The 21,712-nt window shown below is 38.9% G+C and overlaps 2 protein-coding genes across 6 annotated transcripts; one reads left to right on the top strand and one right to left on the bottom strand.

The window, feature by feature from the left end:
• Nucleotides 1-377: 377 nt before the first annotated feature.
• Nucleotides 378-5,925, bottom strand: PTTG1 (PTTG1 regulator of sister chromatid separation, securin). 3 transcript variants are annotated; one of them, XM_080627019.1, is made up of 6 exons: nt 5,807-5,925; nt 4,873-4,975; nt 4,412-4,590; nt 3,646-3,730; nt 2,463-2,612; nt 378-1,949 (listed from the first exon to the last, which is right to left on the bottom strand). In XM_080627019.1, the coding sequence occupies exons 2-6, from the start codon at nt 4,952-4,954 to the stop codon at nt 1,870-1,872; spliced, it is 576 nt and encodes a 191-aa protein (XP_080483145.1). In that variant the 5' UTR covers nt 4,955-4,975; nt 5,807-5,925; the 3' UTR covers nt 378-1,869. The 3 variants fall into 3 exon arrangements, with proteins under 3 accessions (XP_080483145.1, XP_080483144.1, XP_080483146.1); XM_080627018.1 differs by having other exon boundaries at nt 5,668-5,910; XM_080627020.1 differs by having other exon boundaries at nt 3,646-3,727; nt 5,668-5,910.
• Nucleotides 5,926-6,054: 129 nt separating this feature from the next.
• Nucleotides 6,055-20,361, top strand: SLU7 (SLU7 homolog, splicing factor). Of its 3 annotated transcripts, none has more exons than XM_080627147.1 (16): nt 6,055-6,160; nt 6,880-7,065; nt 7,693-7,846; nt 8,137-8,217; nt 8,803-8,967; nt 10,433-10,498; nt 11,972-12,019; nt 12,512-12,643; nt 12,923-13,020; nt 14,402-14,469; nt 14,660-14,799; nt 15,669-15,830; nt 16,272-16,376; nt 16,560-16,634; nt 16,890-16,994; nt 17,959-20,361. In XM_080627147.1, the coding sequence occupies exons 2-16, from the start codon at nt 6,902-6,904 to the stop codon at nt 18,136-18,138; spliced, it is 1,743 nt and encodes a 580-aa protein (XP_080483273.1). In that variant the 5' UTR covers nt 6,055-6,160; nt 6,880-6,901; the 3' UTR covers nt 18,139-20,361. The 3 variants fall into 3 exon arrangements, with proteins under 3 accessions (XP_080483273.1, XP_080483274.1, XP_080483272.1); XM_080627148.1 differs by lacking the exon at nt 6,055-6,160 and adding an exon at nt 6,168-6,434; XM_080627146.1 differs by lacking the exon at nt 6,055-6,160 and adding an exon at nt 6,504-6,633.
• Nucleotides 20,362-21,712: the final 1,351 nt, after the last annotated feature.

The following is a 21,712-nucleotide window of genomic DNA, read 5'->3' as shown; positions in this document are numbered from 1 at the left end:
GGCTGCTTAACAAGGGGCCGCATGATGGCACTGTGGAACCAGTTTCAGTGCCTTAATTACAGCCATTTTTGTGTAAAATTGGGCTTGGACCGTTTTCTCCCAGCTCATTTGAACTGGTAAAGACTAAAAGCCAAAGGAAGATGCATTTTAACACTTTCTTTTACAGTTATTACAGTTTAACCTTTGCAGCTGGTAGACTACACCTATTAAACTTCTCTCAGCAGAGGTGGGCAAGTTATTTCAGAATCAAAAGTTATCAAAATGCAATTAAGGATCAGCCAAAACTGGAAAACTCTATACAGAATTTCCTCAAATTTTTTAGTTTGATATTCCCCTGAATTCTTTGAAGTTTGAAAACAATTACAAGAAACTGGAGATAAAGACCATTTATTGTATAATTCAGTACAGTTTAACACTTTAGTCAATACCCTGACAAGTTCAAAGAAACAAAATGAACACCTTTTCACTTCATTAACTCTCTAATAATCTAGTAACAGCAAGTTTCTAGTCCTGATTGAAGGTCAGCATTTGCAACAGAACAATTCCAAGAAGGCCCACCTATGAGTAAAAAGCATTTAAGGGAATGAAACATCATGAGGAAACATCCATAAGTAGGAAACAATAAAAATGAGTATTCTGTGCTCTGCCTGCTACTCTTTTCCAAACTAAAAGGAACCTTCATTATGCCATCACAGCAGGCAAATGCATTCCCTTCAGCACCTGCAGACCAGACAACCCATTGAAAAGCACAAGGGCTCCTTCACTGCCTGCATTAAGCTTCCTAGAAGCAACACATGAAAGGACTATGGTTACAGATTCACATCTCATCTTCATGCAGTCAGGTTGCAGCCACAGTATACCTCCAAGCAACAGAACTGTGGGATGCAGCACTGACTCACACCAAATTAACCCCATTCCTTCACATTTATCATCTCATAGTTAGCTCACAATCATTAAAGCATATTTCTTGTTACTTCAGACACTGCTGTAAAATGTGAGCTGAAAAGCTGGTCCTGCTGTTGTTACTGCTTGCAGTTATATAGTGCCACAGTCTAACTGTGTAACAGCAATACCTCCTGTTCAGAGCTCAGGTGCATCATGGAATACAGAAAGGCTTTCTAGTCATGTGACTAGAATACAGCATATCATTGCAATCCATGTTAAGCATGAGCTGAAAAAGCTGAAGGCAGCTTATGCTGCTGTCATACAACTAGATCAGAGCACTGCCCAAGAGCTACAGAAGTAGATTAAGCGAAGGCTGTCAACTGACTTGCGTTATGTGATGAGAAACAGGAGTTAAGACCATTAAAACACAAGAAAAAAAATAAAAAATTAAAATTATTGAACCTGTGTGTTTACAACTTGAAGGATGGGGTTACTTCACAGAGCACGGACAGTAACCAGCAATCAGCACCACAATGATGTGACAATTAGAAGCAGTCTACAGCTGCATAAGAATCCAACACACCTTGAACAACCACTGTAAATAGCAAACAAGTTCAGTAAAGGAAAATGCCACAAGCATACCAGCTCTAGTACTTAATTTACACTAGATACACAATTATTAAATACACATTAGTTTTAAACAAAGTTATCGAAACAGTTCAGAAGGGCCTCAACCTATCATGACCGTATAGTCTAATCAGCACGTACTAACTTCCAGATACAGTAGACAACAGTGTATTGTAGTCTTGCTTTGAAGCTTACCCAGGCTCTGCTTTAAGTCTTTTTTTTCAAAGCACTACTGTACTATCTACACCTTGGGTCTATTTAAAACAGACAAATCTAGTATTATACAGGTTAGATTAACTTTTATTTAAAAATACAGAACTATGAAATTTGAACTCAATAGAAGCTTCAGAATATGGATTAAATGTCATAATTCGGAGGTGGCATGTCAATGATCTCATCCAGGGTATCAAGGAAGTCAGCAGTTGATTGTAGCAAGTCTGAAAGTTAGAAAAAAAAATCAGTTTCTCATGAAACCCAAAATTTATACTCCCAAATACAAGCTAGCTCCCAGTGGATTAACATAAAGCCCTTGAATTATTAAGGGAAATAGTCTGATTGCATAAAACAATTCCACTTAACTAATCAGTTAGCAACTTGAAGAATCTGTGGCTGTGCATGAGGTCATGCTGGAGCACCTCAGCATGCAGCCATGCATAAGCCCACAACAGAGCAGGTAGACCCTTACAAGAAACAGTGCAAGTGCAGCAACAACCCGGCCTGAGCTGGTGCCCAGTAACTCCGCACCACACCACCTGTCTACAACACTCAGCAACATCACTGAGACCATTACCTGTACTAGCAAATTTCAGCTTGACTATACACCAAAAGCTGACAGTAGCGTGCTATTCTGGTAGCTAGTAGAGCAGTGGCGGCTCACTACTGCAGTAGATTCTCTCCTAAACCACAATGAGCACTGCATGTACTGAAAGTCATGCCAAGTTTCCACTTACTAGACTCCCATGAAATCTCTTCAATCTTCACAGGTGAAGGAACCATGTTCACACATCTTTCATATGTCCTTTCAAATACCATGAGGGGAACACCATGCAGGTTGATATTGCTTAGTTTGTGCTCTTCAGGAAGGTCAAAACTCTCAAAGTCTATTTGAGAAAGACACACTGTAGTTTAATAACAGTGTACAGCCACAAATTCTCCTGGATTAAATGAAGTGAGAGCAGGCCCAAAACAGCACAATCCAACAATCCCCCCTCTACGGGGTATTTTTTTCAAAGTTACATCTTAGTTGTCTATAAAATCCCATATACCACATAACTGTTAATGTAAAGCAGGAACTTTTAGTCATTTCTTCCCAATCACTATACCAAGTCAACTTCATCAACAGCACAGCATATGTTTCACTAACACCAAAGTAGTCTTTGGCAGATTAGTTTTTGCACACTCACTTCCAAATGAACTGAATGGCCTAAAGACACACTTGGGATGATTGATAGACTATCTGCAGCAGGCTGTGCAAAGAATAGCTTTATGAGTTGAAGATGAAACTATTATATCCTACACCAGTAGGAATCTTTTCAGTTACAAGTTATTGTCTCAGCATACAATTAAGATTAGTCTACTTTTCAGTACTGCTTAAGTATTCCTTTGAATACTTGTCTACCAGTTGCTATTTTACAAATTAAGTGACTATAGCATGGTTATTTGGAAGGAGCTTCCTGCCACCGCAGTAAAAGACTGACTACTACATCTGTGGAGCACAGCTATCACTGTTAGAAATCACAGTATCACAGTACGTTAGAGATTGGAAGGGACCTCAAAAGATCATCTAGTTCAATCCCCCTGCTGGAGCAGGAATACCTAGATAAGGTTACACAGGAATGTGTCCACGCGGGTTTTGAATGTCTCCAGAGAAGGAGACTCCACAACCCCCCTGGGCAGCCTGTTCCAGTGTTCTGTCACCCTCACTGAGAAGAAGTTTCTTCTCAAGTTTAAGTGGAAAATACTTAAATGAGATGGTATTTCAGAAGTAGCAAGCACCCTTATGCTTAAGAAAGCATTGCATTTCTCTGGAGTTCTAACTTATTTGCCACAATAGTTTAGAAAAAGTTTTAAAACAATAGCAACACTCATGAAAGCCTGATTGTTCATTTTGATAATTACACCAATAGTTCTTACCTCGAGGATCAAAAGGAAACATATTTTCTATTTCTGGCCACTGTTCTTCAGCCACTGCATCACAGCTTTCTAAACCTGCAGTCTTCTTAGTGATATTAAAAAGAGGAAGTTACATTATTTGAGCTACTGCAGTTTCCATTTGCAATGGCTTTCCTGTGCTATAGCAGGTCTACAGACCTACTACACAGGTCTACAGACAAGAATGCCTGCTATAGTCAACAGCTATGCCTAAATACCTTCAAGACAAATAACCTGGAGACAGACAAAGGCTTCAGTTGAGTTTATGTAGTACAACACTACAGCAGCAATAAATCACTGTGCTGGAATATTTACACTCATGATGCTAAGTTCCCGATACTTGACATGTGAACAAGGCATTAACTCAGTATTTTCTCTAGAACCACTACTTGGCCATTTGATACCTCCTATGCTCCTGTATTCCTTGTGCTGGCTTTGGCTAGGATAGTGTTATTTTTCTTCTAGCAGCTCATATGATGCCATACTTTTGATTCACAATGAAAACAATGTTGATAATACAGAGATGTTTTAGTTACTATTGAGCAGTGCTTACACAGAGTCAGGGCTTTTTCTGCTTCTCACCCCACCCATGCATAGGCTGGGGATGTGCAAGAAGTTGTGAGGGGACACAGCTAGGACAGCTGATGCAACAGACCAAAGGGATATTCTATATCATAGGACATCATGCTAAACAATGAAAACTGATGGGGAAGTTCCCCTCTGTCCCTCGTAAGTGTACTGTACTCACTTTATTTGCAGCACAATGCTGACTTTTCTGTCTTATCTTTTCCAACTTGCTTGTGACTCCTTGAGTTCTATTCACATTTCCAAGAGCCTTCCTGACAGAGCGAGGTGCAGCTGGAGATGTACTGACTGTTTTTTTCAGAAGTGGAGTCTTAACTTGTGTTCTTTCAGATAAGATTTTTGCTGGAGTGAGTGAAAGAAAAAAATAAACAAGCTTTAGCACCATATCAACCCTAAAGCTTGCTTCAGTAAGTGCATGTGCTAGAAAAGTAGCTGTCAAAAAACATTGTCCATCACTTATAACTCAGGAGCATAATTTTTATGGTATTTGAAGAGCTTAGTAGAATTAGTTAGAGAAGTAGATATAGGGATAGAAAACTATTATTGATCAAACCAGTGATTAGCAAGACATGGATTCATGCACTTTATCTGATCTCCTGCTGTTTTAAGGCAGTATGTACTCACAAGATCCTGAAGGGAATCTTAGCCGATTCTTAGTACTGCCAACTTCATCATTCTCCTGATCAATGAAGATCAGAGTTGCCATCTTCAAGTTGATGAGATGACTCTGGAAAGGCCATACAGGAAAAAGGAAATTATTCTTGTCAGTTTTTTTCCACTAAAGCACACTTTTTAAACAAACCACATTAAAGACAACACAGCTGCCATGTTCTGGTCCTTAGACAAGGGGGAACAAACACGTACTTCACACCATTTCATAGTTTAGCTACAGACCCTTATGCTTGAAAGCATTATTAGTGCACATGGTAGTCTCATAGTCCTAAAAGAGCCTGTATGAGTTTAGGAAAGAAGTAAAGTCTCACTAGCAATCCTACACAGAAAGATCTAATACCTTTGGCTTGCTTTGTTACTTCTTTGTGGTTTCTTTGGTACAATAACAGTACATCTCCTAGCTAAGCAATCCAGTCCTTAGCTCAAAACACGCAACATTTGAGCGCATAAGTACAATTACAGTTATTTTACTAGCAGAGACATCTTTTCATGAGAAAAAGAAACCGAGGACACCCTATACAAATCGGTAACTTCACTCCTGTTTTTCAGCCCTAACCAAGACAATAGATCAGAGCACTTCTTCACACTGTTAATTAGCAGCCAGGCAGCTCCCACCTGGAGCTTGCCACTGCCATTGCACAGGTATGCAACGACCCCTCATTCAGAAGGAGCCTGAAGAAAAAAGCTGCTTTTAGTTGGTGTAGCTTGAAGTCAAGATCTCAAGCACAAAGTCAGAGCAAGACTTACAGCCGCAGGCCTCAGCGCTTCCCTTAGTTCAAGCCACTTCCTGGTCACGGGAGCCCTCTCTCCTCGCGCACTCCTGCTATGAGCAGTTAACACCAACCACCTTCCGCTCCCAGCCGCGCTTCCCCAACCCAGGGCCCACCTCAAGCACCACCGGCAGGTCCAAGCGCAGCAGCACCCGTACAGAAAAAGATTAGACACTCTCCAAGTCACGCAAAGGCCGAGCCACAGACGCTCCGCAGACAACAAGCCCGTAGCGTCCTCCAGTGCCGAACCGCCACCTTTTAAACTGGCTCCGCATCGCCCATTGGCTACTTCGACTAACGCTCCGCACGCGATTGGCTCAGCAGTGATGCTTCCGCCGCGCCTGCGCTCCACCCCCTGCTTCAGGGTACGGGGCGGTTGCTACGGTGACGACGTGGCTCCGCCCTTGACAGTGCCGTCGGTCTCTCTGACGTAGCCGTGGTGCGTTCTCGGTGTCTGTGCGGCCTGGCAGGTAAACAAGGGTGCGGGGTTGGGGTAGAGAGGCCGCGGGTAGCGGCGAGGGCTGGCGCTCGGAGTGGCCGCTCTGGGCTCCGAGGAAGTACCCGCATCTTTGCGGGCCGGGCCTGGGCCCTGGTAGGGCGCTGCTTCCTCGCAGGCCTCTCTCGACTGGCCTACGCGTAGGCTCGGGTTCGCGCATGCTACATAGACGCGCCGGGGCCTTCCGGCAGCCCCGGCCGGTCCGCGGGCTCTGCTGACCCGAACAGCAGCAGTAGCGGCGGCGGCTGGTGAGTCCGGGTCCACCTCCGCTAGGGCTGGAGCGCCGATAGTGCGTGTCCTGCCGCTGTGTGCAGAGCTGCTGCTGTGCTGGCGTCTTGCTGGGCAGAGAACAGGAAACAGAATCATAGAATGGTTTGGGTTGGAAGGGTCCTGAAAGATCATCTAGTTTCAACCCTCTGCCATGGGCAGGAAAATATACAAGACTTGGTAATATTACTGTAGATGAACAACATAGGCAGTAAGGCACCTCCAGCGAGTGACCCTAAATAATACATTAATCAACATAACAAAGGAGACATTGCATTAATTAATAGTAAGGGTTTTTTTCAGCACCGGTGCTTATTTTTGAATGCATTTTATAGTGTTACTGGTTTTCACTCGATGCAAAACCATGATGAAGAACTGTGCTGTTAAGTAATACTGATCTGTAAGACTTTTATTTTCTTGTAACAGGAAAAGAAATAGAAAAACCAATATGTCATCAGGGACAGTAGTGAATGCCACTCCTTCAGGAGGATCAAATGATGTGGGGCTGGAGGAACCAAAGAAGATGACAAGAGAAGACTGGAGGAAAAAAAAGGAATTGGAAGAACAGAGAAAACTAGGAAATGCGCCTGCTGAGGTGGATGAAGAAGGAAAGTAAGTTTAATTAAAGCTATGGTTGTTGTAAAGTTACTGGTTAGAAATGCTTTTTTTCCCTAATGTGATTACAGAGTAATCATGAGGGTGATACATGATTTCTACATGAGTCATTGTAGAAATAAATAGTTGGGACTCTGTTAATTTGCTTTTAACATTCCAGTCATCCCTAGAAACATATTTTACCCCACAAAAAATGTAGGTTCAGTGTTTATTGACCGTAATCTATTGATAGTGCTATTAAAAGTTCCATCTATGTGGCTACTTATAAGCAGTGTTCTAAAAGTGACCAAAACCTGGTACTGGGGAACTTCACAGTGTATGTTACCTGTTCGCTGTCTCTCGCTTCTACAAGGCTTCTTGCTTCTGAGAAGAGGAATGTTACTGGTTTTGTGCTCAGTAACATTGCACAGAATGAGATATTTGATTTTGAGTCAGGAATTAGGTGACAGCAACCTCTCAACATGATCCTGTGTTTATCTAGTTAAATTTGCAATGAGTTGTAACAACTTCATTATTTTCTTATCACTTCTAAAGCACTGAACTTTAATGTGAGAGTTATGTGTTAGGCTGAGTTGTTGTGGGTTTTTTTTCCTATGCCATGTATTTATTACACATCTTTTCCAGGGATATCAATCCTCATATTCCTCAGTACATATCCTCAGTACCATGGTACATAGATCCTTCTAAAAGACCTACACTAAAGCATCAGAGACCACAGCCAGAGAAGCAGAAAAAGTATAGCACCTCTGGAGAATGGTACAAACGAGGAGTTAAAGAGGTATGCAAAAAAATGTTCTTGTCATAAAATAAAGATTTGGGTTGATTCCATGAGGATATGATTTCTGGTAACATGTTTTTGAGGGAGACAGGAGTTGGGAATTCTAATTCAGCAGGCAAGTCTGATTTGATCAAACATAAGGCAGTGTTTGATAATAATCAAAATACGTGTTCTGAGCTTGGGTAAATCGTGCACACTTTAGTTCTATTGAAAAAATGAATTGGGCGTTGGGAACATATGTATGAATCTTGCCACAGGTTTGTACAACACTGTCTTTTTTTGTTGTTTAGCATGCTGTGGCAACTAGATACCGTAAAGGAGCTTGCGAGAACTGTGGTGCATTGACACACAGTAAGAAGTACTGCATGGAGGTAAACTCGACTTTTAGAATCATAGAATCATTTTGTTGATGTTTTAGTGGTTTTGAAAATAGTGTGAATTCTAATCTTAGTGAAAAATAGCCAGCTATAGGTAAAAGAGAAATTACTAGTTTTGAAGAAGCTATTTTGAAAAACATTACAGGTATTGAAAGGTGGCTTAGAAATTTCTGAAGAAATAATTATGTAGGAAAAATAAAGGGAAGAAATGTTACTGTTCAGGTTGTTGCTCATCAATTCTGTTTGTGATCAGTACTGCAATAATAGGTGAAAACATTTTAGTTCCTCATAATAATTTGCTTTAACTCAAGTGCTGTCTTTCTGTTCCATATCAATTAGAAGCCATTCCCAGAAATCGGTGTTTCAATTTCTTTCTTAACTTAATTGATGGGGTTTGGAATCAGTTGTGCTACTTTAAAATACAGAAATTAATTACTTGCATTTGTGTACAATTCACAGGCTTATAGTGCTGAATTAAGTGGCTCTAGAGGAGCTCAGTTGATACTATTTTTAAACAGGTATCTGAGTGACGTATCTTAGTCTAATGGACTGATCCAGCCATTGTTTTTTAACTTTCAGAGACCCAGGAAAATTGGAGCAAGATACACAGGCATGAATATTGCACCAGATGAACATGTGCAGCCTCAACTGATGTTTGATTATGATGGAAAGCGAGACCGTTGGAATGGCTATAACCCAGAAGAGCACATGAAGATTGTAGAGGAATATGCCAAGGTTGACTTGGTATGTAGCTGTTATGTTTTATTCAGGAAAAGTTTAGTGTTTGGTTTGGCTGGGAGCAGGCGTGTTTGTTATGTGCAGTGTTAATATTAGACCTTGTGTTGTACTGATAATGAAAAAGTGAGATGAATACTGTGGTTGATAGCGAACTTCACATAAACTGAAAATTAAGATCAGAACTGGCAACTAAGTATGGATCTGTACAATAAATAGTCTCTCCAGATTGCTTATGTTTTAGTAGGCAAACCTTAGAATTTATTACCCAAGATGCAGATTGAATCACAGGCAAGAAAGGAATTTATTATCTGGTTGTATTAGAGCCAATAAATCTCTACCTATTTTGTAACCTAGTTCATGTTATTTTATTAATGAATCCTTTTTGTTACCGTGATGGAGGAGTAGAATATTTGTACACAGCTCTTTGCAGGCTGGCATCCTGCTGCTGCACATGACTTTCTATCTGTATGCACAAAATGCATGTGAACACTAAGTAACTTCTAAGAAAAGCTGAAAAAGGAGTTCACTACCTTAGCTAGATGTTAGCTACCTGTTCCAAAAGATATTTAGGTGCCTAAGTAAGTCCCTTCGATGCCTGGTCCTCGGTATTTTCCTACAGTACATAGGAAAGCTAGTGCTAAAAGTGAGCTAATCAGTGTGCATAAATGTCTGATGGGAATGTTTAAATGCAGAACCAGAGTCTTCTCAGTAGTATCTAGTGACAGGACAAGAAGCAGTGGACAAAAATGGAAATACAAGAAATTCTGTTTAATGATAAGAAAAAATATTCTACTGTAAGGGTGATCAAACAGTGGAACAGCTTGCCCAGTGAGGCTGGGCAGTCTCCATTCTTGGAGGTAATCAAAACCTGCCTAGACACAGCCCTAGGCAACGTGTTGTAGGTAAGCCTGCTCTGAGCAGGGGGATTGTCCTTGGCAGTCTCCAGAGGTACCTACAGAAATTCGCTACATGCTGCTTTGAAATCCCACTTCAGGTGCTAGACTTTGGTGGCCCTTCTTGCATGAACCATAAACGCAGCATCAGTCACGAAGTATCTTAAGCACTGAAGTTTCTAACTAGTCTATGAGGACATAATAGTAAAACATGTTTGTTTTTAAACACAACTGAAATAAGCTCTCTAGTTCTTAAAGTAGGATGACTGTATTAATGGTACAGCTGCATAAATCTGGTAAACTTTTAACAGTATAATATAAAGTAGTAAAATGGTTAGTGTTCATAATTTCCTTTCCTTGAGCCTCGGAAAAAAGTGTGGGAAAGCATGGGAGTTAGAGGGGACAAGTTGTAGCCTGCTGATTTTTTACAAGCACCAAGACAGTTAACCCCACGTATTTGGTAATAATTAGCACATTTTAATGACAGCAGTCAGAGGAGTTGGTTGTGATAAATAAATATTACTGCACACTTGCTGTTAAGAAGGAGTATTAAAACAACTGTGTTTCATGATACACAGGCCAAACGTACACTGAAAGCCCAGAAGCTTCAGGAAGAGTTAGCATCAGGGAAGCTGGAGCAAGTGGTAAGTAAACTCCTAATATATTTATGCTTAGCCTGAATAAAAATACATCAGGTTCCTTCTGCTCTCTGATGCTTTTCCTCTCTATACAGGGCCTGCTATTTTTGGGGTTTTTTATGCCCTTCAGTAATTTAAAGACTTCCCTAGCACCAGCATATTGTGTGTCACATTCAAGAATTTGAATTAGTATCTCTTTCAAATGAAAGTTGTCTGTTTTCCTCCTACGGGCAAAAATTCCGTATGATTATTATTCTTGGTAACATTAATGACATGGAATTTTGGGTCAAAAAAGCTTGTTTTACATGGAATTTTGTTCATATACTAAAAGATTACATCTGACTAATGTTGAGGTAATGACCATGACATGACTGTGGATTGTTTTAGTAATGATTAGTATAAATTAGAATAGGAAGGTGTTTTCTTTATGTTAAACCAAACCTGTTTCTTCTCCAGTCGTTGCTATGACTTACTTGCAGTGTTACTGCAGAGTTTGCATCTTCTGCTAACTTCTACAAGCTCCTCTGAGATGATAGGCAGTGCTTTTGATAATCTTTGATATAAAATTCTATTTTTAAAAATAATTTCTGATAATATTCTAAGTTTATAAAATGGGGGAAAAGTAGAGACTGCTACTGGTCGGAAGCAGGGTATTTTTAATTAAAACTGTAAGAAAGAAAACAAGCACAAGAAAGACTACATACAGTTGGGCCTGCGCTTTCCAGAGATTGTCACCTCACATTTTGTCAGTAGATGGCAGAGTGAACTTTATCTCCAACCCAGCACAAACTACAGCGTTCTGGCCTTCCGGATAGAAAAATACTCTTTCTCGTTTTGGTGCCTGTTTTCACCACAAGGCAAACATTGTTGGCTTCCATGTTCCTTACAAAATGAAGCTGTAAGAAGGGAAGGGTGTTTGAAATGTAAGAACTGTCTCTGATGGACAGGACCAAGACTCTTTTGTATAGCCAATTTGCTGGTCAGTCATCTTATTTCTATTTTTAATGCTGCAAGTATTCTCAAGTTAGAGGCTAAGCAGGTTGAAAAATAAAGTCTGGCTCTTTTTCTCCAGATTAAATCATGGCTTCTGAAATTCTGTCAATCCTCATTAAGCATAAATATTGATTAAGCTTTCAGAGTTGAATCTTGGTTATATTTGCATGATATGAAAGTGTAAACCATTAGTGGTCAAAGGCATAGCAAGCTCTAACAAACAGTGGCACTTCTAGAATTTGCTGTTCTTCCAAAGACTTGGAAAATTAGTTTGGAATACAGTGAAAAGGTCTCCAACATACATCTGTAATAGAGACAGTTACAAGCGCTTTCCTAGAACATTATGTTGCAGTCTTTGCCACCTACATGTAAATTGTATTTTGTATCCATCATCAAGCTCTGCTTTGATTGCTCTTTATATCCCTGCCATCTTTGCTTTCTCCACTATCTTGTCTTCTGTGTTGATGTGATCTTTGTTTGCTGCAGAACTCCCCAAGACACCAGTGGGGAGAAGAGGAACCAAATTCACAGACAGTAAGATGACTACCCACTGCATCGCACCATGGGCAGAAAAAAGGGCCTCTAGTTACTGGAACAGTGAAACAAGGATGGCATAAGGGTTTGAATGTTGGGTTCATGCCACTGGCTGCCTGTTCTTTTCAGCAGAGATCATTGGATTTCACAGAAGGGTTTTTGGGTTTAATTCCTGTGTGTTGTCAAACTTTAGACATGTATGCAGATAACTAGTTCTTAAGTAATTTAGTTTGTCCAAGATAACTGTATTCTTAATATAATCAGAGTTCTGTTTTTGTAACTGTTTCCATGTGAGGAAGTGGAAATCCTTGTATTTCTGAGAACTGTTGAATGTTAGATTAGTATAATAACACACTGAAGCCCAGGTAAATGATGCTAGTTTTTAACTACATGGATTGAAGAAGTGTTAATGAAACCACTAAAATCAGTCTCTCATACATGTCTCTAGTGTGAATGTCCTCTTGTATTTAGAAGTTTCCCATCTCTTCTCAGGAAAGAGATCATAACAGTGAAGATGAGGATGAAGATAAATATGCAGATGACATTGATATGCCTGGACAGAACTTTGACTCGAAAAGACGTATCACAGTTAGAAATTTACGTATTCGGGAAGATATTGCTAAAGTAAGTTAAGAATTCATTACAGGTGTTCTTTTGTATTCATGAGAGCTAGTTTCCAAAAAATTGTATGCTCGAAGGTTAATGAGTTTATGTATGGATCTTGGGGCATAGAGATTTAGGGCTATTCTAAGTTCTATTCCTGCTCATGTTATGACTTTGTCAAGGTTAACCTTCTACATAGATCCAACTTCTTAAATGTCTGAGCTGGGGGATACAGGAGTAACTTAATTCTTTTTTAAATCATAAATATTAAATATCTTGTATGTTGTTTTCTTTCCCTAGTACTTGAGGAATCTGGATCCAAACTCTGCTTACTATGATCCCAAAACAAGAGCAATGAGGGAGAACCCATATGCCAATACAGGCAAGAATCCAGACGAGTAAGTTAAAACAGGATCGTGTTTCTGTATCCAACAAAACTGCTAAAAATAAGATTAATAGTTTTGTATTTTCTTTTATCTGTATGCTTTGTACTAAGGAATCTCTAGTCAGTTATGGATAGAAGTAGTAGAAAATACAGAAAAAATATTTAGCAGCACTTTTTGTTTTACTATGTAAAAACGGTATTTTAGTAATACTGGCCCTTAATATTCAGGGATATGTGGACCACCATTTAGTTTAATGATCTGCACAAGAATTAGAATACTGCTGTATATAGAGGTGATACCTGTAAACAGTAATGATGTTTATGTAAAGTATTTCAGTAACCAAATCTTAAACTTTATCCCTTGTTTGTTGGAAAGCATTCAGCAGTGGAGACTAGCATGGAATATCTGTAGTACCCAAGTGAATGCTTGAATTAGAGCAAGAGCTCCTCATATATTAACAGACTCTGCATAAAAAAGGACCCAAAGCTTTGGCATTGTCTAGATAGATAACTAAAGAATGTCATAGGCTGGCTTTTGACTGCATGTAAGACTGTCTCACTTAAAACTCAAGTCAAGTACTTGAGCTGTGACCCGGCATTGACCTGTGTAGTGCTGTGGCCTTGCAGAGCAGACAGGCCTGGAGTAGAAACATTTATTCAGAGTACAGTAATTGGATTAGCTCTCTGCCTGGAACAGGATGGCAGTGACTGAATGCTGGCAAATAATGCTCTTTCTACCTCTCCTTGCCCCCAGCTAGGATCATGCCAGCCAGTTCTGGTTTTAGATGCAGATGCTTTCACTTCTCTCCGGAATCGTAATTTGACCTTTGCTGAATCTGTGTTTCTGCCACAGACTAAATTTTTCAGAGTGGCTTTGGGGAGGTGAAAAGAATAAGAAGTTGGATTGTTAACATTGATTTTCATCATATTTTATGCAGTCATTGAATCTCTTTGAAGGGTGCAAAAGTGATTCTCAGATAACTGAGAATGGTAGAGCCATACACTGGATCTGGTTGGGAGGAGAGATTCACAAATCCAAAAGTGAGAATCACTGTGCTAGAATATCACATACCATTTATGCATATTTATTGTGTAATTAGATCCAAGTTTGACTTACGGTGTTTGGTATCCCAGACACAGTTCCAGGTCTCCGTCATAAGATAATTCCAGGTAAACATAGGCATCAAGTATTCTGAGTTGCTACCTAATACTTGCATGACTTTGGGAAGTCTAGACTTTAATTTCATGCATTGAGTTGAATACTTTCTCTCCCTCCATTCTTAACTCTCAGGGCACAAAGGAGAATTTTTACTTTCCCGTTGGTGTTCTATGGTTGCATTTAAAAGGAAATCATGTTTCTTGAATGCTAAAAATCCTATTGTTCTTTTCTGCAGAGTTGGTTACGCAGGTGATAACTTTGTTCGCTACACTGGAGATACCATTTCAATGGCACAGACTCAGCGTAAGTGGGTTTTGAAGTCTTTCTAAGGAAATTGATTTAAAATACTTAAGAATGCTTCTTTCTTGAAAAAGAGAAATAAATCTCTTTAGATTGAGGCTTTCTTTCAAATTACAGAATTAAAGATGATCATAATTTGAATGCATATGTCAGTTTTAGAATAAATATTAAGTGAAACCTCTTGTGTACACAGTGTTTGCTTGGGAGGCTTATGACAAAGGCTCTGAAGTTCATCTGCAAGCAGACCCTACAAAATTAGAGCTGCTTTATAAATCCTTCAAAGTCAAAAAAGAAGATTTCAAGGCACAGCAGAAAGAAAGCATCCTAGAGAAGGTAACAGACATTCGATTTTATTTAATAAGAATTCGGTTGAGTTTGAAGCCTGGGTCTTGGGGAACAAATAAAATTGCCAGTGTTACCAGCATTAGCTGTTCTCAGCAGCTTGGATTCATAAAAAACATTTTTATATCTAAACACACTATCTCATCAATTAGATTAATTGTATTATTTAATATAGGAAACTTTGAAGATTTCATTACATTTCTTTGGATTATTGGGAGCTCTTCCATTAACAGAATTTCTCCAGTCAAAAATCTGACAGCAGTATGTAGGAGGAAGGGGAATTTGGGTTTTGTTTTTTTTTTTAATAATACAAGTGATTGATTTTTTTTTTTTCAGTTTAAAAGTGGTGTCTTTTGTTAAATACCCAGGTAACGGTCTCCCAGAATTATTTTTAACCATTCTTTTTCTCTTAAATGTGAAAAGCAGAATTTTCAGACTAGAGTTTTGAGTGCAGTCTTCTAGACAAATATTTGGTTTATATTTTGCAGCTGGCTTCTTGGGCAGCTGGCAACTAAATAATCCATTTAGATCCTAACCTTGTCAGGAGTGGGACAGAAAGTACTGCTTTGGTTGTACCAGAGCCTTCTGGTTTGATCTGAAAAGTTTTCCTGCTTTGTATGAAGACTATCACTGCTTTAATTCCCCAGGCAAAACAAACAAAACGAAACCAAAACACCACAATGGCCATAGGAGGAGATGTATTTCACTCTTAACTATTCCCTAAAGATTAAATTGTCTCTGTCCACTTCATTTGTGTCATTTTCACTGCTTTCTGAAAGAGACACGTTTTTAAAATGTAATGCATAATTACATAAAAGGTGGGCTTTTTTTCCAAACTATTATTTCTCTTTGCATTTTAGTATGGAGGACAAGAACATTTAGATGCCCCACCAGCTGAACTGCTGTTAGCTCAAACAGAAGATTATGTGGAGTACTCTAGGCATGGAACAGTCATCAAAGGACAAGAGAAAGCTGTTGCTTGCTCTAAATATGAAGAGGATGTAAAGATCAACAACCATACAGTAAGCATATGTTAAGATTATAAAAAAAATCAGATTCCCTTCCACTGGAAGGGTATGAGGTACAGTGGGATACAGTGCAATATAATTAATACACTAAATAAATTTCTCCTGTCTCAAATTTGACACTCTCCTTTTCTACCAAGGAGAAATTTCCAATTGCCATGGTTGCAATGCAAATTTGAGTTACAGTGGCAATCTTAAGCTAAAGGGGAAGTTAACTGTATTTCGCTTTGAGTTTGAATATGAGTTGACCACATGCTGTTGCTTTTCTCTTCTTCGAAAATGTACCTGTGTAGCTGATGCAAAATTACAGACTATTTCCCGTAACTTTCCTTTCTGGATTGTTCAAATAGTTTACTTGCCAGGATATAACCTCAGGAATAGATTGCAGCTCTCTTCTTACGGGAGTATCACTATGGATGTATGTCTCTCCTCTTTCAGAGCATTTGGGGTTCATACTGGAAAGAAGGCAAGTGGGGTTACAAATGCTGCCACTCATTTGTCAAGTACTCATACTGTACAGGAGAAGCTGGGAAAGAAATTGCTGTAAGTATTGTCTTACTTAGTCACTTGATAAGAGCTAAAAATTATTAATCTTCCTACCTAAGTTTTAGACTGTTTTGCTTTTTTGAGGGGGATGGCATATTTGTTTGGTTTGGGGTTTTTTTTGTCCTTCCCTTTTCAAGTATGCTTAATAAGTGGCTGTCCATTCTCTTGTCTGTTGTATAGAATGCTGAAGCAAGCTTACTACAAGAGCAATCCGGGGAGGAAGAACACATGACAAAACCCAAAACACTGATGGAGGTAGGTTGTTCCCCTTTCTCAGGGAGGCAGATATTTTTCCTCAGCATTTTAAGAGATGGAAAGATACGTATAACTACAAAATTATGCAAGTCATAATGAGTCTGAAAATCATTAGACTGCATTAACAGATCATTAACATCTCTATTAATGCTATATGAGACCTTAGTTTCCAGTAGACTCTTGGTGGGACTTAATGGCTTCAACATTACTGTTTGCAAGTTGAATCTTAACAGTAAGTGGTTTTCCACTTTACAGATCCACCAAGAGAAACAGAAAGAGAAGAAAAAGAAGAAGAACAAGAAGAACTCAAATTCAGATAGTGAGGGTGAAGAGAAAAAGAAGCAAGAAAAACTTAAAAAGGTACACTATATTCTTCAATGGTTTTGTGGCAAAAAGAACTTGAAAAATATTTTACAACAACATCAGTTTTATGAAGCCTGCTATGCAGTTCCTATGGCATTATGTAGGATGTTCTTTAATGCTAATTTTGAGCTAAAGCAAATTTAAAATGCTGTTAGATGTCCTAAAGTATATTCCCTATTTCTTGGGCAAGCATGCAATAAACGTTTAGTGTTGGAAGATTTAGTTGAGATGATTTAGAACACTTCCTGTCTAGGCACCACAGCTGTAGATCTATAAAAGACATTTCAGAGCACAGTGATTTGTGTATTGAAGAAAGATGGAAAGATCAAAAGCACTGTCAAAGCTTAACTTAGCACTTTTTATCCCAGACATGTGCCCAGTCTCACAGCTGATGCAATAAATCCATCCACCAAGCTATAGGCTGACTGCTGCAGAACAGCCCTTCCATGAGCACAGCCTCTGGATATTCAGACTGTGAAATGATGTAACCATGTGAAACTATGGTTAATCAAAGCATTGTACAAATGCAATTTCTTTTAAATAGCTAGACGGAGTAACAGGAGTAGTTTGAGGAGTGGGATAACATGTATTTTAAAAAGCATTTAAAAAACAACCCCCCCCCCAAAAAAAATGCACATACCCAAACCCCTAAGATCGCATGCTTGCTTATCTGCTTTTGTACTTGCTGGGTCATGATTACATTTTAGGTAGAGCTGAGGAGTTTCCTACTTGATTTTGGCAATTGGAAAGAGATAAAAGTATCTTGTTTGCTAAACATCGTTTTACTGTCATTTTATGTTAAACTCTAAAAAATGAGCATTAAGTGAAGTGTGCTGTAGGTGTATTGGACAGATGTGCATTGCTTATCCCACCATTCTGCCTGCTGCTTCTTCGTGATACTGAAATGTAATATAAACTCTCATTGTGATGGTTTGGTTTGGTTTTTTTTCTTTAATTTCAGGCACTAAATGCAGAAGAGGCTCGTCTTCTTCACGTGAAAGAAATCATGCAGATAGATGAGAGGAAGAGACCATACAACAGCGTATATGACAGCAGGGAGCCAACAGAAGAGGAAATGGAAGCTTACAGAATGAAACGTCAGAGACCTGATGATCCTATGGCCTCTTTTCTTGGACAGTAGTCATGGCAGAAATCATTCCTATACACCAGACTCTTTTTCATTGTTGTTTACAGTTCTATAGAAACCTGCTATGGCAGAGACCTTTTTTTGCACCAAAAAACACCGTGAAAACTTCTGCCAATAGACCTAACTAGATATACTATAGCAATAAGTTCAATAGACATGGCAATTAGTTCAGAAGACATATTTATAGTCATATGTGTATGTATACATATACAGTCACAAATGTATACATACACACATGTATATATATAGGATATTACAGAGTAGAAATATTTCATCTCTTTATTGAAAAAGATCTGATCCTGACTGCAATTCTAAGTTCATTTGGCCAGCCAATATATGCATAAAGTAATGATACATTTGGCAAAACTGCTCAGAAGAAATGGTTGTTAAGTGTTGCTTAATATAGAATAAAAATTGTTGCAAAAAAAATACAACAGCTACTGAATCCTCTTCTTTGTAAGGGGAGTTGCTTGTCACATGGCTTTAAAAGGAGAAATAGTTTCTTTCTCAATCACTTTGTAGTAGGTATTTTGGAAATGTAAAAATTGATAACTTTGTACACTTTTTGTTAAATTAATACAAATATCTTAAATGCTGTCCAGCTTTTTAATGATAGAAGCTGACTGTGGAGCTTTTAAATTCTATTTCTGCCAATGTTAACGTACCAATTTCAGTTGCAAAGATCTGAGTTCTTTTGATAACAGTGTTCATCTCACCCTTATAACTTCCAGAATCCTGTTGCTTGATATAATACCAAGTGTCAGGCTCTAATATCTCTTGACAGTGTAAAGCAGCATCTGCTTTGTGTTTGGCAATACTAGTCCTTAAACTGGGAGTTTTCTCCTTTAACCATTAAAAGTTGGAGAAGTGTGAAAAACTTAACAGCATGACTTTAGAGTTGGAAGGCTTACAATTATTTCTGTTATGGTTTTAACTTGTTAAACATGGCTTTTATAACCACATTTAATGTGGTTATATTAATGGTAGGGCTGAAGATGCTGTAATCCTGGCTTTTCTTCTTAAAATGAAGAACCTGATTACAATGTGCACTTTGTAAACAATGAAGAAAGTTACAGTTCCTGGCAGAAGGTGAAACAGTGTTAAAGCTCTAACATGTTATACCTGTAAAGCTGCTGCTTTCCTTTTTTTATTAGGTTTTCTCCAAGCCTGCTTCCCCTTTATTTTTGTTCCAGAAATACTAATTCTGGATGCAGACTTTATTTTATAAGACTTAAACATCTGACTGTGGGCATTTATTTTTAAAACTTGATTCTGCATGTGCAAAAAAGATAAACCCAAGTAGTGAGATCGAAGATCTCAGGGTGGAATTGTTAATACATCAAGTACCAGGGAAGAAAGACTTCAGAGAAGAGAAATAAGCTTTTGCAGAAATTGCTCTTACATTTTCACAAACTCAGAAAGGGGAAAATGTTAGGGATAGAGTTTTCCTTCTTCTATGCTAGTGACTCACGTTCTAAGTTTCCACATCAGCTCATGTCTTGACCTCTCTATGTTATGGATAATTTGAAGGAAAAACTGGTCTTTTCCACAAGTCATTACATGCAATAAACATACATTTAAGTGTTGTGTGTGTGATTTCACAGGTGCTTTGAGGATTTCGAGTGTATTAAGTTAGCATACATACAACAATGGAAATTCTGCATTAGGCTGCAGTGTAGTTCTATAGTAAAACCATTTGTGATGTTCTCATTGATGATCAACATTTTAGGTTATTTGCTGTGTTCCAGAGATCCTCTGGTACGACCTGAATGCAAACTGTCCTTAATCAAATTAGCTGATTTGAACAATAGACTGTTATTCTTCTCAGGGCTGTAACATCTGAAGTTCTGGCCAGGATATGTCCAGCTGCAGAGATACCAACTGTTGTTGTCTTGGTTAGTGCCAAGGCAATTGAGAAGATGAGGTAACAGAAGAGTCCATGATAGCAGTCCCTTGAGTTATTAAGATACCTTTCTAAAAGTAGCTGGAGGCTTGATTATTTATGAAGGAGGCAATTCAGAAATAACACTGAAAAGAGCAATTTAGAATGCAGAACCAATAATTCAGCCTGTAAAGTTTGGGTTTAGATGCTTGTTTAGTGAGTATTTTTCTGATGTTCAAGAGAAAAATGGGGAAAGAAAGGTTCACATGGAAGTCAATATAACTGTAGGAAGATCTGTTTATTACAAATAAACATCCTGAATTCCACCCTGAGCATACACTTGTGTGCATGAATTTTGCTTTTCAATACCCAAAGATATGACTGTAACTGACTTCAGGGCATGCCCTGGCTTGCCCTGCCAAGAGAGAGACGATGGGGAAGATGGACCAGTTTCCTCCAGAGAAGCAGAAAGGCAGCTCTGGGGGATAAAACAATTAGTGTAATTTTATACAAAACACAGTTCCTTGAACTTGTGAATGATGCAGAGTAGACCTCATCTGGATCAGATTCAACAGTTAAAGGACAAATAAAGCTTAAAACATGTTGTCCTTTTATATCATAAAGGTTAAATGTTAAAGAACGCTGTGGATCTGATCATGAGGATTAATTTTCCTCCATCTGCTTCCCCTCGAATTTGGCATGCAATAAGACTGCATATTCCCTATTGCACAAGAAGAATTCTTTCCTTTCTAAAATGAATGTGAAACAAGTCTGTAGGCTAGCTTGGGCAAAAGTGAACATACAGTGAAACCAAGCATACTCTAGCAGAGGTAGCTAAAGTGAGAACTGGTTTCGCATGCACAAGGAGGTGAGGTGACAGGAAACACCTTAGCCTGGTAACGCAGACCAGTCAAATCCTCAAATCGTGTCACAGAACAGAGCCAGCAGCTTTCTCTGAATCCGGCCCTTGGCAAAGCTCAGACATTATTTTCTCAACTCCCTTTTCAACAAGTGCTTTGCCTGCCTCATTTTTCATCCTGTTGAGTTCTGGGTGTCTGAGGCATGCTCAGGCTGCACACTGAGCCAGCCAGCTGATGTGTAGAAGTCTGTGTGTTTAAAACATGCAGATTAAAATGTTCTCCTTTATTTTTTGTTGGAAACTTTAGCAGTCTGCGTTGCCTTTCAAGGCATGCCAGAAGGTAGCTCTTTTACTGTCTCTACCTTTATTTGTAACTGGATCTTTATGGCTTTCCTGAGTGAGTTAGAGATGCACTGTTCTATGTGACTGTAATTGATTTAGGCTGCTGAGGGACCAGAAAAAAGCAGGAATGATAGCAATTCATTAAGGATGAAATGGAGCTCAACTTTTAGGATAAAGAAACAGCAGAAACAATTTTCTGTGCCCACTAGTGCCTACTACAACCTAGTAACTGCAGTTTTCCTGTCATTTCTGTGTATAACTTCAGTTACTCCATACAGGCCAAAACACTGGTCTGAACTACATGCAGGCAACTCCCCATTGCTCTGTTAGCACTCTTTTGCCAGATGTAACAAAGAAATAGACAGAAATATCATTCTAACTCAAACTAGTTATTTTACATGAAACAGGTTTGTTCACATCCCTTAGATGACCCAACCAAGGTCAGTAGACAGAGATAATTTTTGCTTCGTGCAAAATACCAGCAC

This window comes from Psittacula echo, assembly GCF_963264785.1.
Source record: "Psittacula echo genome assembly, chromosome: 11".
Classification (NCBI taxonomy): Eukaryota; Metazoa; Chordata; class Aves; order Psittaciformes; family Psittacidae; genus Psittacula; species Psittacula echo.
This window is presented reverse-complemented; position numbering and strand designations above follow the sequence as displayed.